Source organism: Rhinoderma darwinii, chromosome 13 (genome assembly GCF_050947455.1).
Source record: "Rhinoderma darwinii isolate aRhiDar2 chromosome 13, aRhiDar2.hap1, whole genome shotgun sequence".
NCBI lineage: Eukaryota > Metazoa > Chordata > Amphibia > Anura > Rhinodermatidae > Rhinoderma > Rhinoderma darwinii.
The window spans coordinates 17076634-17090034 of record NC_134699.1 but is presented as its reverse complement, the minus strand read 5'-3'; the positions used below and the strand labels follow the sequence as shown (position 1 = coordinate 17090034).

General features: G+C 43.5%; 1 protein-coding gene across 4 annotated transcripts in view; it reads left to right on the top strand.

Annotated features, from left to right (window-relative positions):
* ACBD4 (acyl-CoA binding domain containing 4) overlaps nt 1–13401 on the top strand; it is a 34634-nt gene that overhangs the window by 18521 nt on the left and 2712 nt on the right. For all 4 annotated transcript variants that reach the window (XM_075846677.1, XM_075846678.1, XM_075846676.1 and 1 more), the window contains exons 2-10: nt 261–318; nt 938–1216; nt 1911–2031; nt 2754–2838; nt 3832–3952; nt 6452–6619; nt 8077–8174; nt 9275–9404; nt 9685–9869. In XM_075846677.1, coding sequence (XP_075702792.1) covers nt 1135–1216; nt 1911–2031; nt 2754–2838; nt 3832–3952; nt 6452–6619; nt 8077–8174; nt 9275–9404; nt 9685–9869 — 990 coding nt within the window. In that variant the 5' untranslated portion in view covers nt 261–318; nt 938–1134. The remainder of the gene's footprint in view (nt 1–260; nt 319–937; nt 1217–1910; nt 2032–2753; nt 2839–3831; nt 3953–6451; nt 6620–8076; nt 8175–9274; nt 9405–9684; nt 9870–13401) is intronic.

Below are 13401 nucleotides of genomic sequence, written 5' to 3'. Positions count from 1 at the left end.
ATGCTGTTGGGGATGTGCATGATCATAAGCATGCTGACTGTTTCCATTGGCAACCAGCTGAATTGTGAATGCAGCTCTGGAGTACAATACAGGCTGTAACTAATGATCTGTAAAAGATAAGTCATGTATTTATAAAGTTATTAGTTTGATTATATCTATATATAAACTGTAAAATTGTATTCAATCGTGAACATATTAATTGTCTAAGCAGTTTAGGCTTGACTCTCCCCCTTATTCTGAACTATTTATTTGTGTTCTAGGATCCCAATCATCTGATCAGCGTAGGTCCGGCTATTTGAACCTTCGGAGATCAAACAGGTATTGTTACATAGTCTTGAGTCAATTGCCAATCATGTAATACATGGCCACAGGGTCTTCTAGAGCGTAAGCCACTCTATGTTCTAGCTAATATAGGCAGGGGCTCCGGGGGGCCCTAATAGTCATACGGACGGCGGTTCTGGACCAATTTAATCTAGTTTATCGGATTCACCACCTCTCTTCACTGGTCTGGCTTTGGGAAAGCCATTCCCCTATTCTTTAAAGGTATACAAGTTGTTTTCCAGCCTGCGTTCCCAAGGTATCCACCTCTGTAGTAAACAGTTCTTCACGCTCCTGAGAATAAAGATCACTAGGGTGGAGGTCTTTAAATACTTATTGATTTCATACTCCTCTTTATTTTACCTGTCACTAGATATCAGCTTTCATTTTTCAGCCATGTTGGTGCTCCTGTATGTGTATACTGTTATGTCTGAATTGTATATTAAAGGAGAAGACCTATATCGAAACCTTCCTAAAAATGTGTCTCCTGTAAGAAGAGCTTCTCTGCCTCTGTCCCCATGACAACACTTCCTGCTCTTGAACTAGCTCAGGGACACTTTAAGACTTGTCAGATTTGTCACTGCGTTAATACTATTCCTTATGATTTTGTTTCTTGTAGATTCTGCTCTTCTCGTTATCATTTTTCTACAACCCGAGTCAACAAAGGGAGATCAGAGTTCATCTGTTATCAGGACACGGTACAGTAGATCAGTGCCACGGCAGTAACTGGCAGTACTTTTGTCCCGCAAAAGGCAGCGAAGCACAGCAGCTGTCTACGCTGCAGCCAGGGATTGTGCAGAGCTGCATTCTGGACACATGGGGACGGATCAAGATGAAACTGGATATCAGAGACAATTTAATGCAGCTGTGTCCGTTATTCAGAGCTTACCAAAAAATGGTACGTAACACTGAGTGATCTGATGAGTTCCTGCAATGGACCTCTATGTATGTAATAATATGTCAGTAAGTGAGTACATTACACTGATCGTCACCCTATTCCTCCAAGCCAGAGGGTGTTGCAGTAGAAGCTGCAGCTGCGCTCCTTTACCTGCAAACCCCACAGGCCTCCCCGCTGTATAAGAGAACGCTGTACAGTATGGAGCTGCAATGACAGATCATATTAATGATGTAGTTACAGTAGACTCTGCTATATCATTAAACACATGAGTATATGCGTGATGTTCGCACATCAGGCAGCACGTAGAGTCATCACCGGTCGGGCAGCGGTACCAGGTGCCCCAGGACAGATTTAAGACATCTTGGTAATTGGCACAGCTGCCAGCTCTGTCCTTGAGCGATGTCCATCACAGCGGCCTGGTTTCCGCTTATCCAAGCTACTTTGACAATTTTAGCTCATAGACAGGTCATGCTGATAGAAGTCCTGCAAGTATTATCTGTATAGACCGAGATATTACATCTTCAGTGGTCATAAGGAAGTCATAGGTATTCATAAGGAAAATGCATTAGTTTGCTGTAAACTGAGGAATCATTTTAGATCTCCTTTGATTAGCATTGCCCAATTATTCTGCATAGGTGTCTATTCACCTCGATCAGTAACTAAATAACTGGACTTTTTATTTTGGTATCTCTAGGTGCTTATCGGCCGTCCTATGAGGAAATGCTCCGATTCTACAGCTACTACAAACAAGCTACAGTGGGACCCTGCAATATATCCCGCCCTGGTTTCTGGGATCCTATCGGCAAATACAAATGGTATGAAAACTGTACTTTAATTTATTGACCTCGTAAAGGGGTTATCACCTAAAACCCACCATTTTCTATATGCTCTACTGGAGTCTATGGAAATCATAGACGGAGGGTCTACCACTAAGTATCAGCAGCTCCCACTCTGGCAGACGTTGCCTGTCCATATATTACATGGATTCCATTCATGTGAATGACCACTATGTAATACAACATGTCCCCTGCAGCAGGCGAGGTAACAGATCGTCTTCAGGGTTTCAGATACAGGACCCTGATTGGTCCTTTTTCAAAAAGGGGTTATCATGATGAGACAAGGACTGACCCTACGTGTTTGTACTGATCTTCGTTTTGGTAAATGTATGTCAAATATTTAAAACGTAGAAATGAAGCAGTGATGCTTTTGAGTGTTTTGCAGTGTATTTTGAGCGCTATGCAGTGGTCGCAGCTGGAGAAAATTCTGGCTGGCCGAGGCCTTCCCCAGCAAAACCAGCTGTATGCCGGGGGTGTCAGGAGCGGCGATCAGTCACCTACCATATGAAAGGGGTTGCCTGTTATAAGACAACTCCTTTAACACCTTGCTGTAAATTAACTTCTGGATCACGGTGACAATACATTCCACTGTGGGCCGCCATATAAACATCCAGTTCTGCAGCAAGATGCAATTCCCATTATCCATCAATTACAGATTTACAGAGCTCAATTGATGACGGAAGCCTGATGTGTTTTTGCAGGGATGCCTGGAGCAAACTTGGGGCTATGAGTGAAGAAGATGCCATGTGTGCTTATATATCGGAAATGAAGATGGTCGCACAAAAGGTATATAAGAATGGGATGTCTAGTCAGCACCAAATGTACAGTTCAATAATCAGGGAGAAATAGATAAAAGCCACCATCATCACCCCGAGGATCATGAGTGTCATTTTACAGGCAGATCAATAAATATCAGTGATTCTATAGTGACCCTGAAGCTCAGTAATGGCTCTTTGCTTAGGACGTTGAGGAAGAATTTTTTTGTGTTGAGCCAAAGGGATCAGGGCCCTCCTGGAAATCAGTGGTGGACCTAGATCACAGACTTCACGTCTTGCGTATATATCTATGACATATCAGATTGTTTTGAGTGGACTTTTCCTGACTTTTTTTTTTATTTTTTTTATATCACATTATGCTGTGATCTCCAGTCAAGGAGACTCCTGATCAACTAGAACAACAAACTAGGTCTGGATTAGGTTGGTCATTACCTCATCAATATATAGAATAGAATAAGATGACAAACAAATGAGCCAATCATTATCAATCTTTTCACCAAACTTGACAATATTAACAGCTGCGCAGAGTATTTTAGGTTAGCCGGATCACAGGTTTGAAGCATGTGAGTAGATTAAATGAACAAGAAACCTTAGTGGCCTGAACTAAGAATCGGACACAGTCCATGTATACACTTGGCAGGGGCATAGTATGTAGGGGGAGCTGGCGGGCATTTTTCCCTGGGTGTTAGGAGGGGGGCATCAACAAGCCAATTTGCCTTGGCCTTTGTATTTCATTACAGGGCTTGGGCAGAAAACCCATGTAAGGGAAAGCCTAGCTACGACTCTGCAGCTTGGATTATTTGTTGGGTTGAGAATTGTTTTTCCACAGCACATTTCCATTTATGTCTTGGGTGCTTTGCCAAGTACATTACTTACTGGAGAGCTTAGGCATTTGACCTGCCTATACATGTATACCTGACATACAGGACCTTAATATGTATTGCTATCTGAGTCTGAAATGTATTGTTATGATGAGCGCCATAAACATTGTATTTTATATCAGATTATAGAAACGTTCCCTCTGGAAGACACATCACCGGACATGTTTGAGCCTTTCCGCCCCCTGTATGATGTCATTCCTGACATGCCACGTCCCCCAGACTCCTTTTTCAAGACCGGCAGTGGTAGGTGGACACTCCTATATTATAAAACCCTGCACATTTAGCTCTCGGCTTTATCTTTAAATATAGTGTCCTTTATGCAGGGCTGGTTTAAGGGGTGGCAAACTGGTCCATTGCTCTGGGCCCACACTTACTACGGGACCCCCAAGGACAGGAACTTCAGGTGCAAACTAAAACCACACAGTGTTATCTAGCAGTGTATGGTGGTATTTGGGAATTCGAGGTGCTATACTTTATGGGAACTATTTGCCAGTATTATGTGGGCTCTGTAAGGGAGTATTATTTGCACATTATATGGGCACCATATGGTGTTGTTTTGTGGGATGTATATGGCAGTATTATCTTTCCAGTATTATGTGGGCTGGAATTCTGATAAAAACGGTGTGGGTGGGCACTACTTTGCTCGTTGCCCAGGGCCTATTTTCTATAAAACCGGCCCTGCCTTTGCGTGGACACAAGAATGAATCTAGAGCTCGCTGTAAATGATAAAACCCTGCAGCTGGAATCATGAATACTTACCGATGCATAAATACAGAAAATACACACACACATTTTGCCTAAAGGGATTTTCCAGTTTTATGTAAATAAAACTTTATTATTGTATAATAAAAAGTTCTGCAACCTTCTAATATATGTTGTGTTTCGGTTCATCTCCATTTTCAAGATCTCTGTTTGCTTTCATTAAAAATAATCTTGTTTGCATCCAGAAGCGCAAAGCCGTAGAGACCTCGTCCTACTCTCAGCTGAGAGGTGCATATAATTGTATCCAGTCTAGGTAATTCTTTTGTGGACTAAAAACTTCTGTAGCACAAATATTTCTCCTATTCTGGCCCTTTAATACAATCTATCAAGGCAGGCTCACTGACAGCAAGCGGAGATATTAAAAATTTTAAAGAATTCCGCACCGGCGAACCATATATGGACAGTGATGTAAGGAGGAAAGGAGTCCCAGGCAGAGCACTAGCGGCTCTGCTCCGGGACTCTGTCTCTGGGGAAGCCCCTGACATCACTCTCCATATACAGACAGCGTTGTCAGGAGCAGGGCAGTGTGCCAGGCAGCGGCATAGCTATAGGGGTCACAACCAACTGGGCCCCTAAGACTGGGAGGCCCGCAGTTCCCCCGTTGCCACACAGCACTGCCCACGCTGATCCCGCTTCCAACTGAATCTGCGTCTGCAGGACTTACATGTGTATTAGGTACATACGTATGGGGGCATTATACTGGGTATGGGAGGGGGGCTCATATGGTAGCTGCTGAGGGGGCATTATACTGTATGGGACAGCTAAGGGGGGCATTGTACTGTATGGGGGGAATTATACTGTATGGGGCATCTATGGGGGGCATTATACTGTGGTGGTCAGCTATGGGGGGGCATTATACTGTGTGGGGGCAGCTATGGGGTGCATTATACTGTGTGTTGGCATTATACTGTGAGGGCAGCTATGGGAGCATTATACTGTGGGGACATTCATGGGGTCTATCGGGCAAGGCAGTAGGGCATAGGCGTGCGCAGGGGTCTGGTGGTGTTGGGGAGGGGTAGGGGGCTCAAGCTGAATTCTTGCACTCAGGAGCCTTTAGCTACGCCCCTGGTCCCAGGCAGAGTGCTAGTAGTGCTCTGCCCGGGACTATGGTTCTGGGGTTGCCCCTGACAACACTGTCCATATATGGACAGTGAGGTCAGGGGCTTCTCTTGAAGCGGAATCCCCAGCCAGAGCATCGGCAATGCTCTATCTGGGAATTCCACTCCTAGAGGGAACCCTAAAGGCGCTACCTACAGGGAGGGGGGGGCTGTGTGGCACTACCAGGGGGGGGCTGTGTGGCACTACTAGGGGGGGGCTGTGTGGCATTACCTGTGAGGGGAGATGCTGTGTGACGCTACCAGGAAGGGGGGCTGTGTGGCGCTACCTGGGAGGGGGGCTGTGTGGCGCTACCTAGGAGGGGGCTGTGTGGCACTACCTGGGAGGGGGGCTGTGTGGCGCTACCTAGGAGGGGGCTGTGTGGCACTACCTGGGAGGGGGGCTGTGTGGCACGATCTACAGAGGGCACTAAATTTATGGTGGTACAAACTGGGGGCCTAACTTCTTTATTTTTAATAAACAGATTTTTATTGATCCAGTATACATCTAATCATTACATACAGCAATTAAACATTGCAAACAAAGAATTGGGATAAGGATCACATTTTTTACAGAAAAAAAAAAAAGGAAACATACAAACAAACAAAACTCCGGATCCAGACAAGGTGCCTACTAAGTCTGTGTCGCCCAAGGGCCCACATAAACCTGGAGCCGGCCCTCTTGGGTAGGGCTGTATGTAGAGTCATTAGAAGTTGAGTGGAGGCACCAAATATAGCATTCGCACCAAGGCCTAGGAAATCTAAGCTATGCCTCTTGCTTTATGGTTTATCACTTTGATAGTCTTGCCATTTGTAGACCTCTTGATGGAGGAGTTTTATGTTTTCTTGGCGTGGTTTATTGTCTGTAAACACCCTCATGTTACAGAGGATGGAAATTCTGAGGATACGAAGGAGCAAGTCATACCGGAGGACAGTGAAGAAATGGAGGACCATCATTCTAGAGACGCTAGGCAATATGCAGCTATAACAGAAGAGATGGAGCCGGGTACACCCTCAGGGCAAGAAGAGTTAGAGCAAAGAAGAGATCCTTTAGGTTGGTATGTAATCTGCTCTGATGTACTCACCAAATTGGAACTATTCACGGTAATGTTGCTGGGAGGTTAAGGACGTTCTTTACTAAATACAGATTAGGTGCTTCTTTCTTCCAGAACCAGCGCCACATCTGTATATGGGTTGTGTCTGGTATTGCAGCTTGGCTCCAGTGAAGTGAATGGGGCTGAGCTTCAATACCACACACCACCTATGGACAGGTGTGGAGCTATTTCTGAAAGAAAGCAGCCATACTTTACTAGGAAAAATACTATCTATAGTTACTATGGCATACTCCTAATCATTGATCCTGGTCTCCAGAAGGCAGTACAGGAATAGAAATGGGCATCCCTGTCCCAAGTGGGGCTCACAATCAAATTTCTTGGAAACCCAGGCATACACACACTCACGCGGGACAGTTTTACAGAACTCCAGTAATCCTATTATAAGGTTATTGAAGGAGGAAACCTTCAAATTGTAGACATTGTGAACCACTTTGCCACATTACTTCACATGGATTATTATGATGCAGTTGCTTTGGAATGGGGCACTTATATATATGTGGCCATGTTCATTGCAAATTGGTGGTCCCGTTGGTAAGTATCATAGTACGTTGATACCTGTGGTCTGTTCTCCGCTCTAAGTCCTATTCTTAGGTGAGCTTCTATACTTATCTCAACTGTGCTAAGTTTTTCCATTAAGAACGAAACAATAGAAGTGCCAGGGCTAACCGTGCCCGCTGGAACCCATTGACTTTAACGGGTCCTGTCCGGTTTCCGTGAGGTTGTCTGTCATTTTACATGTTGCGCTATATAATCTGCCACTTTTTACCGGTACTGTGATAGAGGCCCCTAATAGCCTCCGACGCAGATGTGAACAGAACCTTAGATTCATGTTGGATCCGTATTGGATCTGCTTTTTATGTCCATACATATTTTTAGAAATCATGAAAAATACAAATATTGGACCAATCGTATAATACGGATCTAAATTTATTTATTTTTCAAATCAGTATAATGGATGTGATTATTTTGGGTCTCTATTAACGACTATGGAAATTTTTTGTCTGCAAATCGGCAGCCTATAATGAACGCTGCGTCTCTGTTTTTACGGCATCTAACTCTGAATGTGTCCGTGCAGAAAACCGCTCATGTGAATTTAACCATTTACTATTATAGGGTAAGTGTGCAGACAGTATGGTGCTTATTTTAAGGTCCTTTTACACGGCCCGATATGGGCTGTAAAAACTAGCAGCGAGCAACAAAGCAGCTCGTTGATCGGGGCTCGTTCGCGTTTGCTCGTTCATCAGCTGATCGTTGCCCTATTTACACAGGGCAATGATCGGGGACAAGCGTTCATATGAACGCACGTTTGCCTGATTATTGGCCCATTTAAAAGGGCCCTTAGACTAGGATACTACACCGAGATAAAGTGAATTAACCCTTATGCATTTACCTTTAGGTGAGGCAAGACACCCAGTGCAAATTGAGCAGCGGCTCCAGAGCTGGGGGTCTGAAAATTATTACTCTGACAGTGTGGAAGAACTGGGGTCTGATAAGGTGAGACACTATTGTAATAAGACTATTTCAATAGTATGCAACCTGTGAAGGAGTATATGTAATGTAAGTGCACCCCTCTTAGGGCATGACCAGACGTGGTGTGTTTCTGCCGCGACTGTCCGCATCAATGCCGCACATAATCTGCGTTGCAGATTCTGTTGCGGCTCTGCCTAAAATGGGCAGGAAATTGATGCGGATTAGACGTTGTGTCTTCAGGTGAAAGTAAGTCCCTTCTCTCTATCAGAGCAGGATAAAGAGAAGGGGCAGCCCTTTCCCTAGTAAAAGAAATTCATACTTACCCGGCCGTTGTCTTGGTGACGCGTCCCTCTTTTGCCATCCAGCCCGACCTCCCTGGATGACGCGGCAGTCCATGTGACCGCTGCAGCCTGTGATTGGCCTGTGATTGGCTGCAGCCGTCACTTGGACTGAAACGTCATCCCGGGAGGCCGGACTGGAGGAAGAAGCAGGGAGTACTCGGTAAGTATGAACTTCTATTTTTTTACACGTTGATCTATATTGTGATCGGTAGTCACTGTCCACGATGCTGAAACAGTTACTGCCGATCGCTTAACTCTTTCAGCACCCTGGACAGTGACTATCTCCTGACGTCGCCTAGCAACGCTCCCGTAATTACGGGTGCATACACGTAGTCACCCGTAATTACGGGAGCCCCATTGACTTCTATGGTCCTGCCCGTGCCCTAATAACGGCCCGTGATTACGGGCGTACAGTCTGGCTATAGACCTAGAAATACATAGGTCCAGCCAGAATGAAGAAATGTCATGTTCTTAAAACCAATACGCTCCGCAACACACATAACATCTGCGGACTTCATTGCAGAATTTTGACTCTCCATTGAAGTCAATGGAGAAATTCCGCAATGAGTCCGCAACAAGTCCGCTACACGTCCGCAGCAGCCAGTGTATGCTGCGGACACCAAATTCCGCACCGCAGCCTATGGTCCGCAGCTGAGTTTTCCGCAACGTGTGCACGAACCTAACTAAAAAGCTGTGGAAAGCAATGGAGAAACGTGTACGCTGCGGATTTCCAGAGCAATTCCGCCACGTCTGGTCATGCCCTTAATTTCTTTCCTTTTTTAGGAATGTGAAGATAACGGTTCTAGGATTTATCCACACTTATTTCAGGCATCTGATATCACACACCAAAAGACCAAGACTAGGTCAAGGAGGAAAAGTGCAGAACGACGAAAGGATGATGACTACATACAAGGTATGGCTCAAAGTAATTGTGTAGCGATAAGGCTTCGGGGCAACATAGGATAAGGGTAATCTGGCCTGTTATATCTCACAATGCTGCATTTCCCGAGTTTCGTGATGCTGTTGAAAGTTCATAGATTTATGGTCAACGACACAAACCGATGACGGGAGACATGGATGGTTGACAGGGGAGGCATAATCCTGCCTTGAAGACTAAGCGCTTCACATCAGTTGAGGGGTTTAGAGATGTTAATCAGATATGGCTTTTAAAAAAGTGTTTTCTCTCCGTTTAGTGCCTTTCTCTACTAATAATATCTTGCTGAGAAGTCCCAGTGAAGAAACATCAAATGGATCGGAGACCAGATACCAGAGTGCCTCACACCACTTGAGCCCGCAGATTAAATCCACGCTGGAGGCTCTGCAAGCATCAATCCAGGGACTCTGTCAGCGGCTAGAAAGCCTGGAGGGAGCTTTACAGGTTAAGATCCTGCATCCTCATTCGTGAACGTTGTAATATAGATGACCTGAACCAAAATGACTCATGATACATCTATGGTGCTGGTCCCATTTGTATAGTATCAATTGCAATGGCAAATTATAAAAACTAGGAGAATAAGTTGTTCAGACTGTGGCTCTTATTGCATTCCGTGGTATGGAGTGGGCTGCAATAACATATACAACCTGAGACAAAAGTGGCGCGGTTTCTGTTGCACTAAAATCGATGCCTTTTTTTGTACTCTCATACAACCGCTTCTAAAGTAGAAAATGGGACGCATAAAGCAAACTACCGTATGAAGGACGAAGCATGCTGGGATTTATACTTTGACATAGCAGCACAGTTTGTGCGTTTGAAAGTTCAACCAATGGATGGGAAAAAGGGAAGGCATATGGGTAAACTATAGAACTTTGTTTTATCCCTATTGATGCAGAGAAAGGTAATTTAAAAAAAAAATGCCCATAAGTCATTTAATCAATCTGCCCTAAAAAGGAAATATTCCCCCCTGATCACACTGTCCCTGCTGTGACGGCTCCTGCGGTCGGCTATTCCATAGATTCACAGTAAAGAAGGCTTGTCGTCTCTGGAGAATGACCCTTTTTTCTCCGGACCGAGGGAGCACCCCCTTGTCTGATGAGGGGATCTTACATAGAACAGGTTTTCACTATATTTTTTGTATGGGCCATTCATATATTTATACAAATTAATCATGTCCCCCCTTCGTCATCTCTTTTGAAGGCGAAATAGGTTTAATTATTTTAATCTTTTCTCATAACTTAGATTCTCCATGCCCCTTAGGGTAAGGCCACACGGAGCGGCCACGTTGCGTTTTTGAACCGCAGCAAGTCATTTTTCAATAGAAGTCAATGTTGAAATTTGTGTTATGGACAGACTGCTGCTATTCTATTACAATGTGCTTTTTGTGCGCTTGAACGCATCTTCATAATGTCCGATCGCATGCGGTTAATGACCGCGCTGCCAATGTTGTTGCTGAACTGCTTGCGTTTTTGCTAATTGTTCCGCAATGCATTGTAATAAACTTTATACAGGAAACACCTAACAAACTTCAACACCAGTGAAAACGATGTGCATAAAAAAAGCAACAGAACTGCAGCATTACAGAGGCAAAAAACGCATGCAGTTGACCGCATGCGGTTTTCAAACGCAACAAAACCGCGTCAACGATGCACCGTGTGGTCTTACCCTTAGGGTATGTTCACACGCCCTATTTACGGACGTAATTCAGGCGTTTTACACCTCGAATTACGTCCGAAAATACGGCTCCAAACCGCCAGCAAACATCTGCCCATTGAAATCAATGGAGTTACGATGTTCTGTGCACACGGGCATTCACTAATGCTTTTTAAAGTGGTAATATTACATCCCTGTCCCGCGAGTCCATGCCTCTTTTACAACACGACAATATCTTGCTGGCCTTAGAAGCAGCTGATTGACATTGCATGCTGTTAGTTAGTTTATGATCTACAAGTACACCCAGATCCTTCTCAACAAGTGATCCCCAAGTGTAGCGCCCCCTGGGACATATGATGCCTGCAGATTGTTGGTACCCAGATGCATAACTTTACATTTATCTACATTAAACTAAATTTGCCAAGTAGACGCCCAAACACTCAGTGTGTCCAAATCCGCTTGAAATTCACGAACATCTTCCATAGACTGAACATTACTACATAGCTTGGTGTCATCTGCAAAAATAGAAATAGTGCTATTAATCCCATCCTCTATATCATTAATAAATAAGTTGAATAATAGTGGTCCCAGCACTGAACCCTGGGGTACACCACTTATTACCGGGGACCATTCAGAGTAGGAATCATTGACCACAACTCTCTGGATACGGTCCTTGAGCCAATTCTCAATCCAAATACAAACTATATTTTCTAAACCTATAGTCCTTAATTTACCCATTAGACGTCTATGAGGGACAGTGTCAAATGCCTTTTGCAATTTCCAAAAACACTTTATCCACAGCGGCCCCTCTGTCTAGGCTTCTGCTCACCCCTCATATAAACACTATATCCACAGCGGCCCCTCTGTCTAGGCTTCTACTCACCCCTCATATAAACACTATATCCACAGCAGCCCCTCTGTCTAGACTTCTGCTCACCTCTTCATAAAAACAAATCGGGTTGGTTTGACAACATCTGTCCTTAGTAAATCCGTGCTGGCTGTCACTTGTAATACTATTTTCTGTCACATACTCCTGTATATAGTCCCTTAAGAGCCCATTATACATTTTTCCCACGATAGATGTTAAGCTTACTGGCCTATAATTTACCCGGCACCACATTTGCCCTGCGCCAGTCCCTTGGCACTATACCAGTCACTAGAGAATCTCTTCATAATATTAACAACGGGACAGAAATAAAGAAACTAATAACTCTTGGGTGTAACCCATCTGGTCCCGGAGCCTTGTTCACGTTTTTTTATTTAACTTATCTTGGACCATATCTACATTCAGCCAATTCAGTATAGTAATTGATGTATTAACAGCTCCGGCTACATCAGCTGCTCTTTCTTCTGTTGTATATACAGAGCTAAAATACTTTTTTAGTAACTCTGCCTTCTCTTGATCCCCCGTGACCATCTCCCTATTACCATTATTTAGGGGTCCTACATTGGTTTTCTTGCATTGATGTGCTTAAAGGCTATATACATCTTTGAATCAAATTATTATTTTTTTTATCAATGTTTTATTTGATTTAAAACAACTTTTACATTTACTTTTATTTAAAAAAAAATTAGTGTTTAAGATACAACTTTACATAGAAGCTGTATCCTGCCGTCAAAGCCAATTCCGTCAGGTCATCTGCACTGAAGGCTCCGGGTAAAGCTAGTCCCGCGTGTCTGACACACAGCGTCTAACGAATAGCGATCGCATCTAAGTTGATGAACTTACGCGTGATCGTTATTTGATGGATCCACGCAGTACCAGCTTTTACTGTAGCCATTAGTGCAGCTGACCTGACGGAATCGGCTTTGACAGAAGGATACAGCGTCTATGTATACAGGATACATAGAAACTGTATCCTAAAAGTTTACATTTTTTTAAAATATAAATCAACTTTAAAAGTTGTCTTAAATAACCTGAAACATTGATTTATTAAAAATATATATATTGTTTTTATTTAAAAGTTCATAACCATAGCCTTTAAAGATTTTATTGGGGATTCGTTTTTCCGTCTTTGGCCACCTAATTTCATTTTTTTGCTGATTTATTAAAAATGTTTACAAAATGTATTAAGTTCATGGTCATTTTAAAAATTATAAAGCGGAACCCTCAGATTTGTATTTTTCAAATGCCCTTTGTCATTTATTGCCCTTTTTAGCCATGTGGTGGTTTCATTTTAGTAATTTATACTTGTTACCCATAGCAATTAATTTGACATTATAATTATCCAAAGTATATTTTAAGCACTCCCATACAGCACTTCTACCATTATTTGACATTCGTTGTTCCTGGTCTTCCCTTGCCAGTGAAGCAGGACTATAA